The 26218-nt window shown below is 43.0% G+C and overlaps 1 protein-coding gene across 3 annotated transcripts in view; it reads left to right on the forward strand.

Moving 5' to 3' along the window:
* The window catches only part of LOC124775363 (sodium-independent sulfate anion transporter-like), a 223709-nt gene that overhangs the window by 69180 nt on the left and 128311 nt on the right, over positions 1-26218 (forward strand). Inside the window, exon 1 of one of the 3 annotated variants that reach the window (XM_047250195.1) lies at positions 21466-21624. The exons of the other annotated variants lie outside the window; for them this stretch is intronic. Coding sequence (XP_047106151.1) covers positions 21567-21624 — 58 coding nt within the window. The 5' untranslated portion in view covers positions 21466-21566. Of the gene's footprint in view, positions 1-21465; positions 21625-26218 lie in introns of those variants that run through there. 3 annotated transcript variants of the gene reach the window in all.

Here is a 26218-nt window from a genome sequence, read left to right on the forward strand (position 1 = left end):
AATCCACCCACTAAGTTGGTGGGTTAAAAAAACCCTCGTTCGACCGATACTTAGATATTGCCAGGCTGGCACCCGTCCCAGAAAGGGCTGATAGAAGAAATGGAGAAGATACAAAGATGGGCAGCGCGCTTAGTTACAGCTTCGTTCAGCAAACGCGAAAGTATCACGGAACCATCATCTGTCTCCAGCGACAGACGCTACAAGTGAGACATAGTGAGTCAGAATGAGGTTTACTGTTAAAACTCCGGGAGTGTACGTTCATGGCAGAATCAAACAATATATTTCTCACGCCAACGTTTGTCTCGCGAAAAGACCGTGAACATAAAATTAGAGATTCAAGCTCATGCGGATGCTTACCAGCTGTCTTTCTTCCCGTGCACCATTCGCGACACGGCCGGAGTGGCTGTGCGGTTCTAGGCGCTTCAGTCTGGAACCGAGCGACCGCTACGGTCGCAGGTTCGAATCCTGCCTCGGGCATGGATGTGTGTGATGTCCTTAGGTTAGTTAGGTTTAATTAGTTCTAAGTTCTAGGCGACTGATGACCTCAGAAGTTAAGTCGCATAGTGCTCAGAGCCATTTGAACCATTTTTGAACCATTTGCGACTGGAACAGGAAAAAGACGGAAGTTACAGTGGTTCACAAAGTTTCCTGCACTGTATACCAAAAGGTGCCTTGCGGAGTGTTGATGTATTTTTACAGGGTGTCTGGAAAGTAACTAAACACTATAAAATGGCTATACAAGTTATGATATCGATGGAATCATAATGGCAATATTGTGTACATAAAGGCCATTAAATAATGTTTGGATTTCTGCTGTCACTGCCCGAGCATGCTTCAGAAGTCATTATGTCGTACAGGCACTGATACACCTGCGAACATCAGGCTTCCTGGCCAGGCTTGCGCTCCACGCTCAGTATTTGTTTCATTGCCCTTGTTCCTTCCCCTTCTTCTTTTTTTCCCCGCGGAAAGAGCTTGTTTTTACATTTTCTGCAGTACAGACGGTTGCCGTGAGAGGAGCTGCACACAATAGCACACAACTGAAAAGATGGCCGATCGCCTTACTGTTTTTAACACCGAGCACAGACTGCTGAACATTGTGAAGTGTGGAAATCCTTCGTCCTGGTGCACAGATGGTGGCTTACTGTGGGTAGGGTGAATGCCACGATTCGTCCAGAGAAAACAATAAAGAATTATAACAGAAAGTTAATGACAACAGTCTCGATAAAATACGCAAGAAAAACTTGTCGTCCATCCACTTCTCGAGCGGATGATAAAATGGCGACTGTGAAGGAAATGTTTGTATGCAGCCCTCCGAAATCAACACGTCAGGCACCACGTGAAACTGGAATCACAAAGTTCGCGGTGTGCCAGTTCTTGTATAAAGAGAAGAATTATCTAACGTTGAAGCCTCATCACGTGCAACAGCTGACACCGGAAGACTGTGATCGCGGAATGGAATGTGGGAAATCGGTAGTGGATTGGTATGAAGATTGATTGGCCTCAATTATTTAAACACGTCCTCTGTAGCGACGAGGCCGTATTTCATGTGGGAGGTTATATCAATCGACAAAATTGCCATTGTCGTTCGTAACAGGATCCTGGTGTTATAGTGGAAAGATGCAGTCCCGCCCAAATATGGCCATGTGGTGAGGAATGAGTCTACAAATGTTACTCAGATATTTATCTTGCGCGACACAATGAAAGCAGAATGCTACCTGCAGACGCTTTAAGTTTTTCCGACAATATCTGCAGGGGATAACATAAAAGAAATTTACTCTTAAACAGGATAGTGCAACCACCTGGAATGTCAAGCGAGCTTGGTTGGATGAGACGTTTCCAGGACGTTGGCTGGGAAGACGGGGACCTGATATGTGGCCTGCAAGAAGTCCAGACCTGGCGCTGGGCAAAATGTGAGATGTACTAGATGAAACGTCGCATACTGGAAGAATTGGAAGCAGGGATTCGAGATATTATCAGCAATATCCCCCGTGACTTCATCCAGAGGACTGTGTATTCCATACAAGCTCTTTGAGGCGATTGGGTGACGTCACATATGGCTACATTGAATTTTGAAACATATTCCCGCATTCTTATATAATAAGATATACGCCATTTTCAGTACCTATTACTTTACAGATTGCAGCTAGATAACCAGTTCCCTCTCGCAACATTTTCCAGTTAACGTAAGCTGCTAGCGTAGCTGAGTCATACCTAAGATCCACAGTACAGGCACTGCCCACCTAAGAAGCACACCGGTCGCGCTGGCAATCTTGTTTGCTGTCTCGCCTCATCCTTTGTTTGGCGAGGTAGTTTCTTATGTGCTCTTTACTCGAATTCCTTTTAATTCTTCTCCTACGGTTGCTAATGGCAGACGTGATAGGGCCTTTGCAGTCTTGTTTCTTATGGACACAAACTTGAAAGAAATAAAAAAAGGCACGCACTATTTCCTTTTCTGCCCAGGACTACATCTTTTGGTCGATTCCATTCTTCCAATTCTGGCATTCGCTCATATTTTCGACACAGCGAAAAATGTTCAAATGTGTGTGAATTCCTAAGAGACCAAACTGCGAAGGTCATCGGTCCCTAGACTTACACACTACTTAAACTAACTTACGCCAAGAACAACAGTCACACCCATGCCCGAGATAGGACTCGAACCTCCGGCGGGAGGGGCCGCGTAATCCGTGACATGACGCCTTAGACCGCGAGGCCACTCCGCGCGGCCGCCGTTAGCGAAATTATTCCTCCGCAAGGTTGCTCTAGAAACAGTCACTTCATTGTTCCACGTCATCCCAGACAGACCAGCTTCACGTGTCGTGCCAAGAAATTTTACATCACACTTCTCCGGCATTTTTTAGGAATAAACAAATAAGATAACTATGAACTCGTCTCATATGATTACACTCTTTCCTCTGGCTTGGTGACTGGATTTAAGTGTGTTCAAATTTTTGAACAATGACTGAAGATCCTGTTTTCTGTTCTTATTCAGTAGTTGGTATTCAAGATTAGATTGAAAAATAGTGAGATTATCGATTAGACAAATAATATGCTAGAAGAGGAGCGCTTTGCGATTGCGATTATTGTGTACACACAATCATGTTACAAACTGCCGTTTTGCTGTAAATTGATACAATCAAATTGCAGAGAATTCTCTCTTTTCTTGAAATGTACTCCGGCATACGTGCGTCACATCGTCACGCACATGGAATTCCCTCTAATTCAACTCTGTCAAAAGAGAAATATGTTAAGATCTTTCAATTTTCCTTTGTCTGTAACTCTTCATTGGCAATGACGCCAAGTAGGCCTTTCTTTCAGTACTATTTATTTATACTTGACATTTTAAAGTAATTTTACACACGAATTCTTGTCCTCCACAAATTAAATTTTATATATCATTAATAAAAGTGTGTCAGCTTCTCTTTGTGTTTCCACTTTTGTAGGTATTGGATTCTAACTTCTGCAACAGGGAGCCTATCTATTATATTCAATGTCCGGATGTCAATTTGTAACTGAATTGTACAAGTGTATAAGAATAGCGATGTATGCCATACGATAAATAAAATACATTTAACTTCCTCAGATTGTTATTTTAACCTTTTCTTACATCCAATATAACTGATCCATTCTTCCACTTGAAGGTTTTCTGTTTCTGTTGTGTGTGCATCATTTAGTATTATTCTACTCTCAGTGCACCCTTAGTCTCTCTTCGTTGTTAGTTTCTGATACAGCAGATGTATCCTCTTCCCATGTAAAAATCCCAGCGTTCACGTGGTTACATTTTTTTCCTACGGACTCCCGTTCAGTCCTGTGAGATATCATACAGCCCATCTTTTCCGTTAATTATTCGGCAACGCGTTACTTCTTTTCATACCGTTATTATCTTTCAATATTTTCACCTGTTCATTCTACTAGAGATGTCGATCGTGACTAGACCAAAAATGCTTTGTTAAATTTGATTTCCTTTATATCTGTACACAGAAGTAGAACGTCAGCAAGATTCACCATTCTCTTCGCTATCTGATACCTACGACACTAGTGTACTCCTTGTAATGTCGTAAAAAAAGTTGGCGGTGAAACACTTGAAATATACCGCTCGTAGTTGAATGTATCTAGACCAGTTTTTGAAAGCTATCTGAGATTACAACGGATGCACTTCATCGAAGAATCTTAAGATATCACAGCCGACCGCTGTGGCAAAGCGGTTCTAGGCACTTCAGTCGCTGCTGCTACGGTCGCAGGTTCTAATCCTTCCTCGAGCATGGATGTGTGTGATGTCCTTAGGCTATTTAGGTTTAAGTAGTTCTAAGTTCTAGGTAACTGATGACCTCAGATGATGAGTCCCATAGTGCTTAGAGCCATTTTTTTTCTTAAATCTTGTGTCAGATAGTAGTCGCTGATCTTTTTCAATATTTCTGTGGCGATGTAATGCACATCATTCCTTGCAAAAAATAATTTTTGGCGAAGGTGCAACCCATGTGAAATTACTTTCTGCTGCGTGCTTCCCAACATTACCCATCTGGCTCGTCAAATGATAAACAACCGTAATTTTACGGTGAATTTCGATCGATAATAACCTTGTGGGACACAGAATTGGAATAGCTGTCTTTATTCCTTCGTCATTCAGACAGAAAACGCTTCAGCAATGCGTTATGTCATAAAAAATCCTAATGGAAAGCTGTATTATATTCCAGAATGAATTTTCCACTCTGCAACGGAATGTGCGCTGATATGAAACTTCCTGGCAGATTACAACTGTGTGCCGGACCGAGACTCGACCTCGGTTCTTTGCTTTTCGGTAAGAGCGCAACGGTCCCGAGTTAAGAGTCTCGGTCCGGCACACAGTTGTAATCTGCCAAGAAGTTTCGGTGTTTTATTATTTATTAATTTACATTGTACCTGACAGTAAGGGAGTCTTAAAATTTTCATACATACTATGAACTCGGAGGCATCGACATGAACACCACATCTGGTGGAGAGATTCCTTCAACAACGTCTTATGTTCTTAGTCCATAAGACACTGAATATGTTTGGAATTAAACCTGTTGGTCTTATACACAGTCTTGTGAAAAAAACCTGCCTCATAATCTGACCTGCTTGAGAAATACATTTTTCCATCTCAGGGATTTGGTCAAGATACTGCGTTCTCTAACAGCACCGTGGTATCCCTTCTTATCGGCTTCGGTCTCTATAGTAACCAGTGAATCTAAACATTGGTCAGTCAGTACATTGTTATTACCCATCTAATAGTTGACTCCGAGCGGTCTAAGGCGCAGCAGTCATGGACTGTGCGGCTGGTTCCGGCGGAGGTTCGAGTCCTCCCTCGGGCATGGGTGTGTGTGTGTGTGTGTGTGTGTGTGTGTGTGTGTGTGTGTGTGTGTGTGTGTCCTTAGGATAATTTAGGTTAAGCAGTGTGTAAGCGTAGGGACTGATGACCTTAGCAGTAAGTCCCATAAGATTTCACACACATTTGAACATAATAGCAGACTAATTCGTCTTGGAGCGTAAAACAGCTACAGATTGTGGCGTTTCCACCTTGTCTCTCTACGAGATGTTTCAACCGAAAGTTTCTCAAAGTGGCGACATGAATTAGCAATTTAAAAGATAAGTGATCATTTCCTAATTTAACTGTCGCGACATGGAAGGAAGCAACATTGATGAGGATAGTAAATTGGGTAATAGCACGGTATGGTGCGATTCAAAGGATTTTTGCTACGCTAACTTAATCGTTACCTACATGGATCCATCATATCATTCTTCTCGCAACAGGGACGGCATCGGGCTCTTGAGTAGGCTGGCAGGCGGTGGTGTTCCAAGGCGAAGCCCGATCGAACCCACACACGTCTCACGACAAAACTTATAACAAAGGAAATGATAGGATAAAAAATCTCGGGAGACGGGGGGAGGGGGGTTCAACCTCCGACACTATAGATATTCCCGCTAGCTCCACACAGTACCCGAAAATGACAAATAGGTAGCAGGTGAACTCTGCGCTAACATTAGTTTACATCCCAGGTGTGTTTGGCAGGGTGGGTATCAGCTGAGATTGAGGAAGGAAGATATCCATTGTAATTCATAGTCAGCAATGTAGTAAGAGGTTTGCCTCGTGGCAGTTAGTTCCGGAGAAGCCATGTCAAAATGTTGTTGTTGTTGTTGAGGTCTTCAGTCCTGAGATTGGTTTGATGCAGCTCTCCATGCTACTCTATCCTGTGCAAGCTTCTTCATCTCCCAGTATCTACTGCAACCTACATCCTTCTGAATCTGCTTAGTGTATTCATCTCTTGGTCTCCCTCTACGATTTTTACCCTCCACGCTGCCCTCCAATACTAAATTAGTGATCCCTTGATACCTCAGAATATGCCGTACAAACCCATCCCTTCTTCTAGTCAAGTTGTACCACAAATTTCTCTTCTCCCCAATCCTATTCAATACCTCCTCATTAGTTATGTGATATACCCATCTAATCTTAAGCACTCTTCTGTAGCACCACATTTCGAAAGCTTCTATTCTCTTCTTGTCCAAACTATTAATCGTCCACGTTTCACTTCCATACATGGCTACACTCCATACAAGTACTTTTAGAAACGACTTCCTGACACTTAAATCTATACTCGATTTTAACAAATTTCTCTTCTTCAGAAACGCTTTCCTTGCCATTGCCAGTCTTCATTTTATATCCTCTCTACTTCGACCATCATCAGTTATTTTGATCCCCAAATAGCAAAACTCATTTACTACTTTAAGCGTCTCATTTCCTAATCTAATTCCCGCAGCATCACCCGATTTAATTTGACTACATTCCATTACCCTCGTTTTGCTTTTGTTGATGTTCATCTTATATCCTCCTTTCAAGACACTGTCCATTCCATTCAGCTGCTCTTCCAAGTCCTTTGCTGTCTCTGACAGAATTACAATGTCATCGGTGAACCTTAAAGTTTTTATTTCTTCTCCATGGATTTTAATTCCTACTCCGAATTTCTCTTTTGTTTCCTTTATTGCTTGCTCAGTATACAGATTGAATAACATCGGGGATAGGTTACAACCCTGTCTCACTCCCTTCCCAACCACTGCTTCCCTTTCATGTCCCTTGACTCTTATAACTGCCATCTGGTTTCTGTACAAATTGTAAATAGCCTTTCGCTCCCTGTATTTTACCCCTGCCACCTTCAGAATCTGAAAGAGAATATTCCAGTCAACATTGTCAAAAGCTTTCTCTAAGTCTACAAATGCTAGAAACGTAGATTTGCCTTTCCTTAATCTATTTTCTAAGATATGTCGTAGGGTCAGTATTCCCTCACGTGTTCCAACATTTCTACGGAATTCAAACTGATCTTCCCCGAGGCCGGCTTCTACCCGTTTTTCCATTCGTCTGTAAGGAATTCGCGTTAGTATTTTGCAGCTGTGACTTATTAAACTGATAGTTCGGTAATTTTCACATCTGTCAACACCTGCTTTCTTTGAGATGGGAATTATTATATTTTTCTTGAAGTCTGAGGGTATATCGCCTGTCTCATACACTTTGCTCACCAGATGGTAGAGTTTTGTCAGGACTGGCTCTCCCAAGGCAGTCACTAGAAAGGTGCAAGTGCCCAACATGAAATTACCCTAGTCATAAGTGTTAACGATACGTACTTCTACAGGTACAGTTAGCAGGAAGACCAAATTATATATCTGTACCTTATTTCTACACTAAGTGTGGACGTCCTAAAGGCGATCATGCATTCTCACAAAGTCAAGGTCATATACGTTCAGCGAATATACCAAGTTATGCCAAGTTATACGTCAAGGCCCGTCAATTAAGAGTATAACTGCATGAGCTGGGAATGTTGTTGGTAATGGGAACGCCACGAAAAATTCACAGAATTTACGTTTAACTTTCGATTTGCTGAATGGTTTTGTACGCAGATATATGTGCTGGCCGTCTATGGAAAATGATTGCGAGAAGCAAGAATATGTCTATTAGAGATTTGAAAGAGACGTTCAAGAACAGGGAACTTAGTTCTGGAAGGTTGAGGGTGGGGGAGGGGGGGAAGAAATAATTACGGCAGACAAAGATTCATATATGACGTTGAGGACACCGAATGTAATATTAGTATGTACTGAAGTTGGCCAATCTTACCATTGCGCGCACAACTTCAAGCAGCCCGCCAGCGACGGAGTCGCCAAACGTGTCCTTCTTTGGTTTCCTATAACCGAACAAGAGAGCGATACAAAAATTGAATATGAGACGGTAGTAACAATCGAACTCAAGCCAAAGCCTCAGCAGTATGATGCGCTATTTTCTATGCTATAAGAAAATTTGACACCAATTGTATTTGGCGGACCGCTTGATTTTGCGCGCAACAGCCTGTTTCGCAAACGTCAATGCTAATTAACTCGGAGACGACATAGCGTAACGATTATTTTTCTGAAGAGTTATTTCTCAGCGCAACCGAACCTGCAACGACATCATAAGCCTTTTAGATTGTTTCTGAGCACTTTATATATACACATCAAAAAAAGTTTTGCACACCTCGGTTCCGAGAGTTCGGAAGCTGTACAGAAAATTGAAATTGAGATCAACATAAGCATCATTTCCGCCCTTATTATTGCTCATGAAAACCACAAAAAAAAAATAAAAAAAACGGTTCAAATGGCTCTGAGCACTATGGGACTTAACAGCTGAGGTAATCAGTCCCCTAGAACTTAGAACTACTTAAACCTAACTAACCTAAGGATATCACACATATCCATGACCGAGGCAGGATTCGAACCTGCGACCGTAGCGGTCGCGCGGTTCCAGACTGAAGCGCATAGAACCGCTCGGCCACAACGGCCGGCTGAAAACCACCATACAGCGAGACCTTCGGAGCTGGTAGTCCAGATTGCTGTACACATCAGTACCTCTAATGCCCAGTAGCAGATCCTCTTGCATTGATGCACTCCTGTATTCGTCGTGGCTTACAATCAACAAGTTCTACAAGGCACTGTTCCTCAGGATTGTCCCACTCCTCAACGGCGGTTCGACGTAGATCCCCGAGTGGTTGGTGGGTCACGTCGTCCATGAACAGCCCTTTTCAATCTATCCCAGGCATGTTCGACAGGGTTCATATCTGGAGAGCACGCTGGCCACCTAGTCGAGCGATGTCGTTATGCTGAAGGAAGTCATTCACAAGATGTGCACGATGGGGGCGCGAATTGCCGTCCATGAAGACGAATGCCTCTCCAATATGCTGCCGACATGGTTGCACTATCGGTCAGAGGATAGCATTCTCAGCCGTTATGACGCCTTCCATGACCACCAACGGCGTATGTCGGCCCCACATAATGCCACCCCAAAACAGCAGGGAACCTCCACTTGCTGCACTCGCTGGACAGTGTGTTTAAGGCGTTCAGCCTGATCGGGTTGCCTCCAAACACGTCTCCGACGATTGTCTGGTTGAAGGGATATGTGACACTCCTCGCTGAAGAGAACGTGATGCCAATCCTGAGCTGTCCATTTGTACCGCGCTGCATGGAGTCGTGGTTGCAAAGATGGACGTCGGGAGTGAAGTTGCGCATCATACAGCCTATTGCGCACAGTTTGAGTCGTAACACGACGTCCTGGGGCTGCACGAAAAGCCATATTCAACATGGTGGCTGTACTGCCAGGGTTCCTCCGAGCCATAATCTGTAGGTAGCGGTCATCCACTGCAGTAGTAGCCCTTGGCCGGCCTCAGCGAGGCATGTCATCGACAGTTCCTGTCTCTCTGTATCTCATCCATGTCCGAACAACATCTCTTTGGTTCGCTCCGAGACGCCTGAACATTTCCCTTGTTAAGAGTCCGTCCTGACACAAAATAACAATGCGGACGCGATCGAACCGCAGTATTGACCGTCTAGGGATTGTTGAACTACAGACAACACGAGCCGTGTACCTCCTTCCTGGTGGAACGACTGAAACTGATCGTCTGTCGGTCCCCCTCCGCCTAATAGGCGCTGCTCATGCATGGTTGTTTACATCTTTGTGCGGGTTTAGTGGTATCTCTGAACAGTCAAAGGGACTGTATCTGTGATGCAATATCCACAGTCTACGTCTGTTTTCAGGAGTTCAGGAACTGGGGTAATGCAAAACTTTTTTTGATGTGTGTAGTAAGGAAGCGGTAGTATAGAACGCGATAGAGTACAACGCTGAACAATTCGAAACATTGCTAACTATCCTAAAAACTGTTGTATGTCAATTTATTCATTGAGACGTTTTTCTTTCTTTCCTTGTTTTGTTTCCCTGTGATTTCTCTTCCTGTGATCCGACCGAAACACAGAGATTAGGAACTACACTAATGGGTAAAGGTTAAATACAACAAACTGAAGAGGATGTTGGAAAATTTAAAGAACAAGATAAATTTTTTGTGCTATGATGTCAGTCTTTTCATCACCTGTATCATAATTTATTTTAACACAGCCATGATATAAAGTCAAGGAGGCATGCGACCATGCTGAAGAATATACGTAGTCTGTAAAATGCTGAAAAGGTGGCTGAGGGATAAGTCATTGACTGAATGCAAAGTGACATTATTAATCCAATATTACTAGTTTCGACGTTTGCAATCATCAGATAACCGTTGAAATAAAATAAATCAGTTAACTATATGGGTGAGCGCCGTCCACTCTTCTAACACCATCTGGCGTTCAGTTTCTTTCCTCACAAAATGGGTAATATTCTTGTATCAGCGCAGTCTGCTCTTGTTGTTACAACACGTATGTTACGCCCACTAGTTACTTTCAGTTCCATGGTACATGCCCTCTTATGACTGTAATGTTTTTAATTGCGTGTATATGTGAGTTATGTAACCCATTTTTATTTCATATGTAATTATGCGATTTCTTTTATTTCAACCGATATCCGATGATGGCAAACGCCGAAACGAGTAATATTGGATTAATAAGGTCTTTTTGCATTCAGTCATTGACTTTCTGTCGGCGCTCTATCCAGCATTTTGCAGTCTACACATGTAAAATTTATTTTGATGCTTATTTTATGTTGACGTACGTTTGGTGCGTGATGTCAAGACATTATAATCTTAAGGTTGATTGAATTTCAAAATTAATGGTATACGCAGCTGTATGGAGATAGTGACGATACTGGAATAAATCTGGCAGCTGAATAGTACCCAAATGGATCTCAGGCGCACAATGGACTCTGTGAGAAGAAAAAATTGTAAACCTTAACCACTTTCGTTTTGTGAATAGTTTTACTTTACCCCGTGTAGATATGTACATGTAGTATTTCCTAAATGTGAGAACTGTTGAAATCTTGAAGTGTGTTGATGCAGAGGAAAACGATTTCTTCATCCATCAGTTTCTGCTTTCCGCTATTTTTACATTATTATGTCACAGATGACTGGGATCTTCATGCTTCCGACAAATAACTCTGTCTGTTTGATTTTTTTTTTTTTTATTTTGAAGAAACTAATAAGCTGAGGGATTTGTCGGGCTCATTATCGCAACATACCTGTAAATATCAAAGCTTCGAAATGGTGCTGCGTTTGTGTTTCAAGTTCATCAGTTACAATTATGAAAATAGTTGCACACACATCATAGCATGAATCTCCAGTTCAAGCAACTTCGACTTACCAAATAGGAGTATTTTATGAAATGTATCACACGATCCTCGACCCCATACTCCGTGTGCCAGTCATGTACGTAGAAAATGGGTTCGTTCAAAAATTGGATGTTGATGACACAATAGAAGATTTTGCATTTCGGAAATATCTAAACAAACAATTGCCTAGAATATGTTCACCTGAAGAAGTAACTTTTAACGCCACGTAACAGCTAGTGATCCAATAGTAAGGGACCAAATATAGCTGAAGCGGTTATTAATACCCAAGATGAATACACACAGCCGTGGTTCCCCCATCTACAAGGTTGTGTGCAGATAATTCCTCAGTTAACAACCAGACTTCATTTAAGCATTTCCATGACAACTATGAACTACTTTGAGATGAAATTACCAAGAAAGTAACGGAAAACGGTGTTACTCTTAGACAGAGAGACTATGTTCCGTTCAATGTATTAGGAATTTGGAGTAATGTGAACTAAAAGGGCCACCAAACGTAAAACTGAAAGCATAAAATTGATTCTAACATCAGTCGGGAGATGTACCTGAAGCACCCAATACAACCCAAATCACGATAATAAAATAAAAAATTAAAAAAACGAAAAATAGTTGCCTTTCGTTGGAGGAGATAGCAGCAAGAGCTTCATATATAACCGTTGGGCTCTGAAAACCCTGGGGGATTGGCTTAACTGATCCTAATGATTCATTCACCGGCAACAAGCTTAATTAAAATACTCATGTGTTAAGCAGCGGCGCAGAGTTGTAAGGCACTGTGAAGTATGTGATACAGAGCTGTTATTCTTTATTGTGACTGGACGAAATGGAAAAATGCTGCAACATTCGACAATTATTTCGCTGCAAAATATAAATGTTAGGTATCAGCAAATTTAATTCATAAAAGAAAACAGTTAGGAAGGAAGGAATGAGGGTACTTAATTTATAGTATGGTTAATCTAAGATCTCGATGGTTAAGCTATCTGAAGGAATTGTGTGCATTTGAAGTTTCCTCACAGATTAAAACTATGTGCCGTGTCGGAACACTGTGACGTGTGGGAACTCAACCTTTATATTTCGCGTCGAAAGGCAAAGGATTTGGATTCGAGTCCCAGTCTGGCAAACAATTTTAATTCGCTCGGAAGTTTCTGCAGATTAAGTTCCTCTAAACGGAAAAGATCTTTGATCATATTGGCATAGTACAACATACCTCTAAATCTCAAAACTTAGAAACGGTACAGCATTTGTGTTTCAAGTTCATCACTTACAATTATGAAAATAGTTGCACACATATCATAACATGGATATCCAAGCCACTTCGACTTACCAAACAGGAGTATTTTAGGAAATATATCTCACGACCCTCGACCCATACTCCGTGTGCCAGTCATGTACGTAGAAAATGAGTTCGTTCAAAAATTGGATGCTGAGGACACAATAGAATATTTTGCATTTCGTAAATATCTAAACAAACCATTAACTTGAATATCTTCACCTGAAGATGTGACTTTTAACGCCACGAAGTCGGTAGTGATCCAGTAATATGGGACCAAATACAGCTGAAGCGGTTATTAATACCCAAGGTCAGGAATGATCGCTGAAGTGTTTCTTCGTAGATTCCTAGATTGTGACTAACACGTTTTCCATAGTATTGTTCTCCAAAAGATGGCACTCCTTAAGCATTGTATGCTAGGCTCTGAGATATCTGACACAGCAGGGAGAAGCAGTGGTTCAGACACTGTTTCAAAATCCTTAGTTAAACTTCTGTAGCTGTCCTAAACTACTTCTACTGAATACCAGGACGGTTCCTTCATCAACTCCATACCCAATTTCACCTCCCATTCCCACCTACTTTAGCTGTTGCTGCTTCACAGTTGACTGCGATGAGTTGACGGAATGTTAAACACTAATTCTCCTCCCGTTCCGTGAGATTTGGAATTAGTAAGATGCTTTCAGACTAGATCTAGTACTGAAAGTAAGAGCTACAGTGCCCTTCTTTTTCAGGAAAACAGTTTTTTCTTTCGGAATTACCTGCACGTGGCCACATACGTACGGTCAAGCCGATGGGAGTATCGTGAACGAGTGCTACAACGACATATATTCAGAGTTTGTTCAGGAATACTTTGAGTATTTCGGTATCAGGGACCCAAGATCTCCTGCGGCTCGTTGCAGAGTAATAATGACATTACGATTAATTCGGTTTCTTATACTTGTTTCTTTGAAAATATCTTCAAAACGGCAAAAAACGTGTAATATGCCGTGACCAATACGTGCAGTGCAACGCACAACACAGTGCAATGCTGCAACCCTTAGGTGATGCAGAATTACCGTGACGTATTCGAAGATGCGGGAACAGCTCAGCAAAGCGACATGATGCCACTCTTCCGTTGCATTCAGTGATTCCAGTACGAGACGCACGTCTGTCAACTGAACATAAGTAAGCCTATCCGTAGCACTGCTGTGTACCAGTGTTAACGCACAACTAACACCGACGGAAAATAAAACCGTGGACAGAACCGAGCAGTACTGAATGCAGATTTGAGGGGAATCAGACAACGTGAGCGAAATGCAACGAAACGCACGAAGCATACCGTCGACATCTCCAATACTGTGCAATATTCTCAGTACAATACAGATTCAAAGCTAACTAGAACAAGAAACCAAACGAAATGCAATAACTCCGTAACGAGCCTCCGGAGACCGTGTGTTCCTTAAACCAAAATACTCAGAAGATATCCGTGAGCAAACACTGAAAATACGTCGGTGTAGTTCTGGTTCAAGCTGTACGTGTCGTATGACAATTTTTGGCGTATAAAGGGAATTTATGTTACGGTTTGCACCAAAATGGATATTCACTCCTGCCACTGAGTTCATTGCTTGGTGCTACATTTCTCTAGTGATTTTGATGGAAACACGGAAAGTACGTGCATGTAGTCATGTAACACCGTACGGTAAGATTTGCATGCGGCATTCTCAAAAGTATGTCATGACTGTAAGTACAACTCCGTTCAAAAAACTTCACTGCGAAAATTGAGGTGGAGGCAAGATGAAGGGAAGGGAAGGGGAAGGGGGAAAGGGAAGGAATTATTGATGTCGGCTACAGCAGGACTTCATGCGGAATCAGCGGCGACGAGTGAAAAGTGTGCCGCACCTGGTTTCGAAACCGGCATCTCCTGCTTACAAGACACTTGCTGTAACCAATGCGCCATCCAGACAGTGTTCATAGCAATTGCGCAGACTATCCAGGCACCCTTCCTGGCCGGCCCATAATCCCGCCTAGCACCACACATTCACAATCGCCTTCCATGTCCTCCATGCTCGCTACTTCGAGATTCCGCACTGAAGGCGGTGGATTCATTGACCATCGAGGCGAATCAATTATATGAATCCATGGTGTCTGTTTTTTTGGACATAACACATTCATATAAATGATCTTTGTTGACCAATATACCCTACAGGAAAGGTAGAAATGTAATTAAACCAGATTTAATTAAACTGTTTTTAGTTGCACCATTGAATAATGAACTTCTTTGCTATTGTTTCTTTCTGTAGGTATAGAAACAGTTGAGTCAATTTATATTAGTTGGCCACAGTATTATTGCACTAAGGAGTGAGGGCGCTTTAGTCGACTTACCGTGCGTTTTAACTCTGTATCATGAGGACAAACTGAACCACTTGACATATTTGCACAAGTGTTTTAAATTATTCACAATGCGATGCGTTTGCCTTCGTCACTACTGTACTGGTTGCTGTAACGTCACCACGAGTTCTATTATGGTCATCGGAGGCCAAGTGCAATAATGTCGTGGTCGGGTAGTACTGAACCCCTCATAATATGTACTGCTTAGTAATGTATGTTTTTTTTCTATTTTTTGGTGCAGGAGGGGAGGAACAATGACGAGATTCCCATAATCAGCTTACTTAAAAGCAGTCTCTGTGAATGCTTACTGTTGACGGTCAGTATAATCCCCTGTGCCACACGTATTCTGCATTTTATGAGTCCGCGATGCAACTGTTACAAAGTGATAGAATTCAAAGCAGTAAATTTCCATTAAAGGCAAGGTGAAGAATGAGCAGTTAATATATTCTCACATTACCTGCGAATGGTCGCAAACCACACTGTTAAAATCGCTCACCACTATGATATATACAGGGTGGTCCATTGGTCGTGACCGGGTCAAATATCTCACGAAATAAGCGTCAAACGAAAAAACTACAAAGAACGAAACATGCCTACCTTGAAGGGGGAAACCAGGTGGCGCTATGGTTGGCCCGCCAGATGGCGCTGCCATAGGTGAAACGGATGTCAACTGGTTTTTTAAAATAGGGACCCCCATTTTTTATTACATATTCGTGTAGTACGTAAAGAAATATCAATGTTTTAGTTGGACCACTTTTATCGCTTTTTGATAGATGGCGCTGTAATAGTGACAAACATATGGCTCACAATTTTAGACGAACGGTTGGTAACTGGTAGGTTTTTTAAATTAAAATACAGAACGTAGGTACGTTTGAACATTTTATTTCGGTTGTTCCAATTTGATACATGTACCTTTGTGAACTTATCATTTCTGAGAACGCATGCTGTTACAGTGTAAATTACCTGTAAATGCCACATTAATGCAATAAATGCTCAAAATGATCTCCGTCAACCTCAATGCATTTGGCAATGCGTGTAACGACATTCCTCTCAACACCGACGTTTTTGAGATTTCCGATTCTCGAGCAGTTTGTCTGCTACTAATGTGCGGATTAGCTGCGACAGCAGCTAAAACACCTACTTGGGCATCATCATTTGTTGCAGGTCATGGTTAACGTTTCACATGTAGCTGAACACTTCCTGTTTCCTTAAATAACGTAACTATCCGGCGAACGGTCCGGACACTTGGATGATGTCTTCCGGGATACCGAGCAGCATACATAGCACACGCCCGTTGGGCATTTTGATCACAATAGTCATATATCAACACAATATCGAACTTTTCCGCAGTTGCTAAACGGTCCATTTTTAACATGGGTAATGTATCACGAAGCAAATACAGTCCGCACTGCCGGAATGTTACGTGATACCATGTACTTACACGTTTGTGACTATTACAGCACCATCTATCACAAAGCGAAAAAAGTGGTCCAAGTAAAACATTCATATTTCTTTACGTACTACACGAATATGTAGTAAAACATGGGGGTTCCTATTTTAAAAAAACGCAGTTGATATCCGTTTGATCTATGGCAGCGCCATCTAGCGGGCCAACCCTTCCCCCTTCAAGCTAGACAAGTTTCGTTCTTCGTAGTTTTTTCGTTTGATGCTTATTTCGTGAGATTTGGCTCGGTCACTAAAAAAATGGTTCAAATGGCTCTGAGCACTATGGGACTTAACATCTATGGTCATCAGTCCCCTAGAACTTAGAACTACTTAAACCTAACTAACCTAAGGACATCACACAACACTTAGTCATCACGAGGCAGGGAAAATCCCTGACCCCGCCGGGAATCGAACCCGGAGACCCGGGCGCGGGAAACGAGAACGCTACCGCACGACCACGAGCTGCGGACATGGCCCGGTCACTATCAATGGACCACCCTGTATAACAGTTGATGAAAGGACAAATCAAAAAGCACGAAAAAGGTATCAGAAGAACCACTGTCATAAACAGACTGATTCTACAGTGATGGAGCTATTAAACAGTTCGACCATTTCTCTAAAACATTTCCTACAAACACCTACTTTCCATTCCTTAGAACGGTCAGAAAAACTATAGTTAATTCATACGTCTTAGAGAATTTTAATTCATCTTACTCATTGTATGCGACACTGTTTGTATCTGAAGAATTGCTGATTTGGCTTTCTTCATTAATCTTAGGAAACTAGAATAGGTAACAGGGAACCAAGTAGAGTGAGCCAGGTAGCACACGCAAACGCTCCGTTTGCAAAACGTTCACAGCTCTTGTTGCTGTGGGGGCTGATGTTTTAGTCACGATTCGAAGCGGTTGTAGCCTTCTTTGATTCCGGGCGAATCAAGCCCCAAGAGCGACTGATTTACTGTAAGCAATGTCAAACACCATCTGATACTTCTAAACTGGGTGTTCTGAGGAAAGTTATTGATTTGTCAGATCTTTGTGAAGAATAACGCTATCTTCCCTCTACATATATGCGGTTCTTCTCGACATAGGCTGATCCTGGTGGCGGTGGCGATGGGGTGCTGGCGAAGGGGCCGACGGGGCAGCGCGTTTGTCTTGCCATCTGGTAACATGTCTCAGATATCGTTAGTCACATGTCAACTGATGTAGCACCCAGCCGGCTCTGTATATTATATTCTGAAACGCGAATGTTCGTCAGCAGTTTTTTGCGGTGGAATCTTCCCGGCGTTTTTTCAATACCTACAGTTGCTACCTATACGCATTCTGCAATAGTTTGCTATCAACACAGATATTTGCCACTGCTGCAGGATGTCCAGAGAACAAATCAGAATTTGGATAAAGGTTTCCTCTCCCGAACTCTCTCGACTGCAGAGGCCTTTACTTCCTCAAAGGAGCACCAAAGATAACCGGCGGAGCTCTGTGTTCGAGCTTCCCTGTAAGCAAAGAAATCTAGAAAGCTGGAGATCCATCTCAAAACATGGCCGGTTCGCCAATGACACTTTGTAGATCACTTTCTCGCCTGTGAGAGGTATTTAGTCATTGGTCAGTGTGTTGTCTGAACAATCAAAGCAAGATTTTCCACAGTGCGACAATTCGATTGCAGGAATACTTACGTTACACTATGCTGCTACCTACGCTGCGAGCAACTTTTTGTAAGCGTGAGGTGAAAATGCTGTCTAGAAACTATTCCTGTCTGGTAGTAACTTTTGTTCTTACAATTAATTACGGATCGTGATGGCACATTGCACGGGATTCGGATTGGCCAACGTATGGTACAAATCTCCGTCAGGACCTAAATACGTAGATTTCCCGCGGCATCTGTAGATCGCTCAAGGCGAACATCGGGATGGGCACGGCTAAGTTTCTTTCTCATCCTGTTCCAATGATAGCTATGTAAGCTGTCCCTCATGAACTTGTTGACGCAACGTTAAACTCTGATTTTCCTTACTTTCTCGTTTCTGATTTATGGATATGAAATGGGGAGAATTCGTGAGAACGACATCACGTTAGTCAACAATATGTATTCTCTCTGACTTAATGTTTTACGGTAATTCACTAATCAGCACAATACTGAATATAATCAGTACAAATATATGCAAAAAATGCTTGTGAAAATGTATGAGGCCGCGCGTGACTTGTGCGGGAGCCTACTGAGGATCGGAACTTGAGTGGTGAGCTCGCAGGGTTTTCCGCGATAATGCCCCGGCAAACAGCGATAAAAATGTATATCGTCTTTTGATACAACATAGCGTGTTTGTTCTGACACAGATTGCACTGAAACCTCACATGAAAATTGACGGCCGGCCGAAGTGGCCGTGCGATTCTGGGCGCTACAGTCTGGAGCCGAGCAAGTGCTATGGTCGCAGGTTCGAATCCTGCCTCGGGCATGGATGTGTGTGATGTCGTTAGGTTAGTTAGGTTTAATTAGTTCTAAGTTCTAGGCGACTTATGACCTCAGAAGTTGAGTCGCATAGTGCTCAGAGCCATTTGAACCATTTGAAAATTGACGGGACAAAACAATATTTAACGATTATGGTCTCAACATTTACAAAGCATCAGAGCAATCTCACATCATCATTGTTACACAGATTGTGGAAGAAAAACATCCCAGTAGTGCGTGTTATTACAAATAACCAGACAGCTTACGCACTTTTTTCTGGAAGTACACTTACCGTCACATAGCTGGAGTAAATATAGAGAGTTATTCAAAATGATCTAGAGACTTTCAAGCGATAGTAAAAAAAAGTTTGGGTCGAGGTCTGGCACTATATGATTATATCTATGGAAACGGCAACTAAAGTAGTTTTCTGTTCCGTGTTCTCAAATATTCAGTGTTGAACCATTAGTCATTCGACACACAACCGCCGTATAGTGCAATTCGGCCTACACTCGTCCTGAAGTGAAGTGTCCGAATAGATGATAATCACAGCCTCCCTGCCGGCCGCTGTGGCCGAGCGGTTCTAGGTGCTTCAGTCCGGAACCGCGCTGATGCTACGGTCGCAGGTTCGAATCCTGCCTCGGGCATGGATGTATGTGATGTCCTTAGCTTAGTTAGGTTTAGGTAATTCTAAGTTTTAGGGGACCTCAGAAGTTAAGTCCAATAGTGCTCAGAGCCATTTGAATCATTTGACATCTGATGCCATCAATACAATGTAAACATATTAATAAAAACGCAAAGTTTAGTAAATGTTGTTTCTTGAGTTCAAACCAAGAGAGAAAAGAAACTCGTATGGGGGAAGACAACAAGAGAGAAACGGACCATTTGGACGATTGCATCCCATCTGCCGCAATTTGTTTTATTTGTATTGTTGTACTATCATACAATATTTGTCTTAGGGGACCTTTCAACGCATTATGAGATGCACATGTTGTATTTGACGAGTGTTGACAGTTACTGACCTTCTGAGTGGAATATGGTAGTTGTTAATAGCAGCCCGTTCCATTAGCACCGTTTATATGGAAGCACACCACAACTTTTAAATTACGTATATTACCAACTAGCATCGCAATCGACTTATGGATTACGACCGGACGTTAATTGATATCGGCGTGGCACAACGGAAAATACAGTTCCAAAGAGCTCTCATTCGTTGCCGCTGTGAACCTCGGTTAATTGAAAACCGTAGGAAAGAATCGATTGGCGGTAACAAGCAATGAATGAAACATGCCTTGAAAGCAAGGACACCCAACAGGTTTTATGTTTCCAGTAATATAACTAGCGAGGCAGCATCTCGCTTAAGATATTCCACTCGTATTCAGAAGGGCAGGCTTCAAACTTCTGAATAATGTTTTCCGGCTTTCTGTAAATCACTTTTTTGCGAATTCTGGGCTTAATTAAAACAAGCAAAAACCACATGCTTCCAAAACATGTCGACATAGCGTTCAGTCTCTAATGACGTCGACGACAGCTGTGTTGGTTTGCTGCGCCGGAAACACAAATATTTTCCGGATTAGTTATTGTTTTGCCTCCTTAGTGTTGTTGTTGTTGTTTGTCCTCAAATAACGATATCTCGCTAATAGACCATGTGAAGAAATCAAATAAAAGTGGGAGATTTGAGTTTATCTCATGAAAAGCTACGACATCATAGAGAAGCAATAGTAGTTTTCCTGAGAATGATGTGAAAGAGTCGGACGTAGCATTTTCAAAGATAACATCCTCGCATTTATCCTACTTGGTTTTGGAAAAAGGTGATAAATCTAAAGGTGATAAATCTCAAGGTGATTGCCCAGACGGGGATTTAATCTCATCTCTTTGCGAATGCAAATTCCGCGTCTTACCTTCGCTCGAATGGAAGAAGTGAGATCGTAAAAATCAAATAACATTTATAGATCCCAAGTTATATATAATTTAGTGTTATGATTGGGTTCGGCCTTTTTTCATTTTATGTCCTGAACAGTGAGGCTTGTTTAAATAATATTATAACGGATATAAAAATGCAGTTTTAGTCGAAAACTGACGTGCTAGTATTTTCGCAAATACAATTACTAGAGGGCAAGCAATTCAAAAGATGGTAGTTTGCCGTTTCATTGCATACTGTTAGCGCGCGGGAATGAAAACAATTGAAGGAGCATAAGTTACAGCGTCAGCATTAGGCGTAGATTTAACGAAGGACGGAATGAGCGTGCAGCGTGGTTCGCTAGAAATGCCCGGCAGCTGGTGGTCCGGTGCGCGCCTCGTCAGTCATTTCTTTACGCTGCCCGTCCGCCAATGGTAGGACGGAACGCGGCGGAGCCAGACGCAGTAACCCGGCGTCCTCTGCTCGGCTTTCACCGGCGCGGCGTCCTGTTACTCTGACGACACGTTTCGGCGCTTCCCAGTAGTTTGTCATTCTCAAAGTCAGCAGCATCACCGGGTATGGGCAGACACGTCTTCCGTGCCGTACAGACGTTCGATTACGCCGAGGAAGCGATAGGTAAGCGCAACATACTTTTCAGCGCATCGCGAACCGGCACTGTTCTCATAATTTAATTAACGCTAACCTGCTCGAAGCGCGCCGCATAACCTCAGTTGTGAACATGTTACGTAATAATATGTTAGCACGACTCTTCCTATGCAGTTTGGCGGCGGAAGTACACTTACAGTTTACTCTAAAGTGCATTACACAAGTTTATTTGAGACTGCATTGATGATGTTACAGTTATTAGACGATTCAAAACTAGCAGGAAAAGCAAAAAAGCTCCGTAACTATTGCTGATATAGCGAAGTAGTTTTCGTAGAAAAGCTCATAAAGATACAAACTTCTCTTTTCACGCAGAAAATTTTTTTTGCCGTGGTTGCCTGTCACAAGTTGAAGACGTTTTCTGACAGGTACAAATGCTAAATGGTATAATCCAGATATGAAACATTTTGTGTGTGATTCGCCTTGTCCGTGTTCAAACAAAGTTTAATTGGATTTCGCATCTTCTCTCCACGTTGATTTTTATTTCCTTGATCCTTGCATCTATTTCCACGCCTCTTGTCTAATCTCTAACCTGTACTGAAGATAAAGCGTACTGCATTTTCACCTCGGACACAACTCCTTATTTTTGGCAAGACGAAAATAAATAAATATAGCAGCGTGATGGTTGTAATATTGCATTGTAGAAGCCTGTATTAAGAGTATACGATGGTAGAATACAAATCATTTTTCCGTCACGATACGTACTCTCCCGCAAGAGAAACTCAGGCTCTTAACCGTTGTACCCTCAGACTGGACATCAAGACGCACTCTGAACTTCATTTGTGTTTACTGTCATCGTGGCAGATCAGTAAGTCAGTGGAAATCTGCTGTTAAACACAGATGTTAGGGTTTCGTAAATCACATTTTTTTTTAAAACACTCACTCCACGTCGGTGAAAATTTGATGCAGCCCACAAATCTAAACTAAGGATACACGAGTTTTAAGCTTACTTCTCAAGAAACGAGTCTATTTTATCAAACATTGAGCAAATTTTCTCGGTTTTCAAACGGGAACGCAACCAATGTAACATCGACTGAACGCACGTCAAACGCAAAAGCCTTACTTTCGTGTGAGACGTCGTGGTAAGAAAACGAAACGTGTGGCGTCGATTTTTGTCAGGTGCTGTATTTTGAAATATCCACTTTGAGTAACATATTTGAAAACTCGTGACCCTTTCGGCCGGCTTGGAATTTCGAATTCTCGCACCGTCTCTTCATTACGTTACGTAACGCTCGCTTGTGGTCAGTGCCGGTAAGATTACGAAGTCGAAACCAAAAACCCTTGTTTTAGGGCCGCCAAGGTAGCACGAAGCTGCCCATGTACCAAAGTTCCGTTATGTCCTCCCTCTTAGTTGCTTTATCTGTGTTACGTGAAACATTGTATTATCCACAGTACGCTCAAAAGACGTCGATTTAACAGTAAAAGGCTCATCGGCACTTCGATGGGTATGGCAGCTGTGATACACACCTGTTACTACAGCGGAGCATCTAATGACGTTAGAATTTCGTGTCCTAGAGCTGGGCGGGCTCCGCTTCTGTGTTTACACAGCTGTTGGTGCTGCTTTGCTATCAACAACAGTCATGCGACATAACTGCTTTTTATCATTTAAACGTGGAAGGTGTAATGAAATACACTCTAATACAAAAAACGACGCACTACGAAGAAATTATCCGAACTGGATGGAAATCGGTAGATGTGATTTACATATATAGGCAAACAGATTATTACAATTTCAGAAAAATTATATGATTTATTGGAGAGAGAGAGAGAGAGAGAGAGAGAGAGAGAGAGAGAGAGAGAGAGAGAGAGAGAGAGAGTCACAAACTGAGCAAGTCAATAGCGCGTTGGTTCATCTTTAGCCCTTATGATGGCAGCTGTTCGCCTTGGCATTGAGTGACAGTTGTTGGATGTCCTCCTCAAAGATATCGTGCCCAATTCTGTCCAATTGGCGTGTTAGGTCGTCGAAATTCCAATGTGATTGGAGGGCCTTGCTCGTAATTCTCCAATGTTCTCAACTGGGGTGAGATCCGGCGGCCTTGGTGACCAAGATAGGTTTTGGCAGTCACGAACACAGGCGGTAGAAACTCTCACCATGTGCGGGCAGGCATCATCTTGCTGAAATGTAAGCCCAAGATATCTTGCCATGAAGAGCAACGAAAGGGGGCGTGGAATATCGTCGACGTACCGCTGTGCTGTAAAGGTGCCACGGATGATAAACAAACCGTCCTGCTATGAAAATAAATGGCACCCCATACCAGCATGGCCAGCGACACCCAGGTTGGTGTCCCACTGCTGTGCGGGGCGCCTCCAGACTCGTTTTCGCTGGTCATCTGGGCTCAGTTAGAAGCGGGAGTGACCACTGAAGACAATTCTACTTCATTCCATGAGATTCCAGGCCGAAGACGTGTCTGGAGACGCCACGAACATCCAACAACCCTGTCACTCAATGCCAAGTCGACTAACTGCATGCATAAAGGTCAGAGGTGGACCAACGCGCCGCTGAGTTGCTCAAGTTGTGAAGCTCTTTACCATGAATAAATCTTCCAATTTTTCTGACGTTGTAATAATCTCTTTGTCTGTGCATGTACATCACATTTACAGATTTCCGTCCCATTAGAATAAATCTTCCGTGGCGCGTCCTGTTTCCTTCTGTTTTCTTTTTCCTTTTTGTCTTTGAGTATATTTTCGATGTTATGAAACATCGTGGGCTTCAGATATACTGTATATATCCAATAATTTTATTACGAACATTTAGTAACAACATAGCATGTACATTCTGTCACAGACAATATCAGCTTACATACTTACTGTTACTATACGCATGACACACATGTTCCTGAACTGAGTACTTTGAAATAAGGAACTAAAGATTCAAAATAACCGATCGGTAAATAAGACAATCTGAGGCACCGGGGGATAGTCAGTTGGCTAATGAGGGCAATTCTGGAGGTTAAAAAAATTGTAGAGCTAAGCCAAGGCTTGGCTACAGTACAGGGGTTCAAACAGATGTAAGCTGCGCTATTATGCGGAGATGAAGAGGGATGCTGGACAGACTACTGTGGATAGCTGCAGCAAACTAGACTTTGCACTGAAGAAGAAGAAGAAGACGACGACGACGACGACGACGACGACGACGACAGCAGCAGCAGCAGCAACAATGAGACAGGCAGTTAGAACGTTACCAGCGGTTCCATTTCGTCTCTACTTATAATTCAGTGCCAACAACTTCCTACCTGAAATAAAAGCACCAGGAAGGAGTGACGTTGCAGCACGTCTCTCTCGCGGGCAAGCACTTTCTCCTTCGTACGAACAATCGCATTTGGACAGGTGGCACGCTTCCCAGACGCTGGCGTCAGGCTGGTGTCAAATCCATACCTAAGCCCGGTAAGGACGAACACTTTTCTCCTAGCTACCGCCTAATTTCCCTCATCAGCTTTGTTCGCAAAGTATGGAACGTATGGTTAGGGCCGGCTGGTATGGTGGTTCGAGTTCTACAATATACTAACCACTGCGCAATGTGGATTTAGTGCGCGCCGTCCTGCAGTTGACCGTCTCGTCACCTTGTCAACCCAAGTCATGAACGGTTTTGCGCTGAAAGACCATATTGTCGCCGTGTTTTCTGATTTGGAGAAAGCCTACGACACCTGCTATAGGACTGCTATCCTCCGTACTCTATACATGATGGGCTTCCGAGGCCATCTGACCTATTTCCTTCAGGAATTTTTAAAAGACAGAGTTCGGCCTTGACGGACACCCCTCCAGGAGAACAGGTTTGCCTCAAGGCTCCCTCCTGAGCGTCGTCCTCTTTGCTACAGCCGTTAACTCTATTACGGACTGTCTCTCGTCAGGCATCTTCGGCTCCCTTTTCGTCGACGACTGTGAGATCTATAGTACCGAGCGAGGTGGCGCAATGGCTAACACACTGGACACGCATTTGGGAGGACGACCGTTCAATCCCGCGTCCGGCCATCCTGATTTAGGTTTTCCGTGATTTCCCTAAATCGCTCCTGGTAAATGCCGGGACGGTTCCTTTGTAAGGGCACGGGCGACTTCCTTCCCCATCCGTCTCTAATCCAATGAGACTGATGACCTCACTGTCTGGTCTCCTCCCCCAGACAACCCAACTGCGCAATCTATCGCAGTTCTCCACGGACTTGTCTCCTGGATCGCCATGGTCAGCGATGTCTCGATCGTCTGTAGTGTTGGAGCATCGGCAATGTGTGCTAAGCGGTTCTTCCTGCGGAACGAATCGGGCTACTCTCGTCCGTTTATACTGATCCCTTGCCCGTGTGAAACTAGACTATGGGTGCTTCGTTTATTCATCTGTACGTCCGTCTATGTTACGCCGCTTTAACACAATCCACCGTCGTGGAATATGTTTGGCCACTGGTGCCTTTTACACGGGCCCAGGTCGGGGCTAACGATTGTGGTTCGCGTGCGGTCCCTTCTCTTCGCATTGGAGTCCTTCCCTTTACCACCTCTACTTGCGGTCCGTTCACGCACGCCGACTCCGTTAACTCCTCCGCTCTCCGCTGTCGCTTCCTCTCGATTCTTGACGTGTTCCGGG

This window comes from Schistocerca piceifrons, chromosome 2 (assembly GCF_021461385.2).
Source record: "Schistocerca piceifrons isolate TAMUIC-IGC-003096 chromosome 2, iqSchPice1.1, whole genome shotgun sequence".
Taxonomy (NCBI): domain Eukaryota; kingdom Metazoa; phylum Arthropoda; class Insecta; order Orthoptera; family Acrididae; genus Schistocerca; species Schistocerca piceifrons.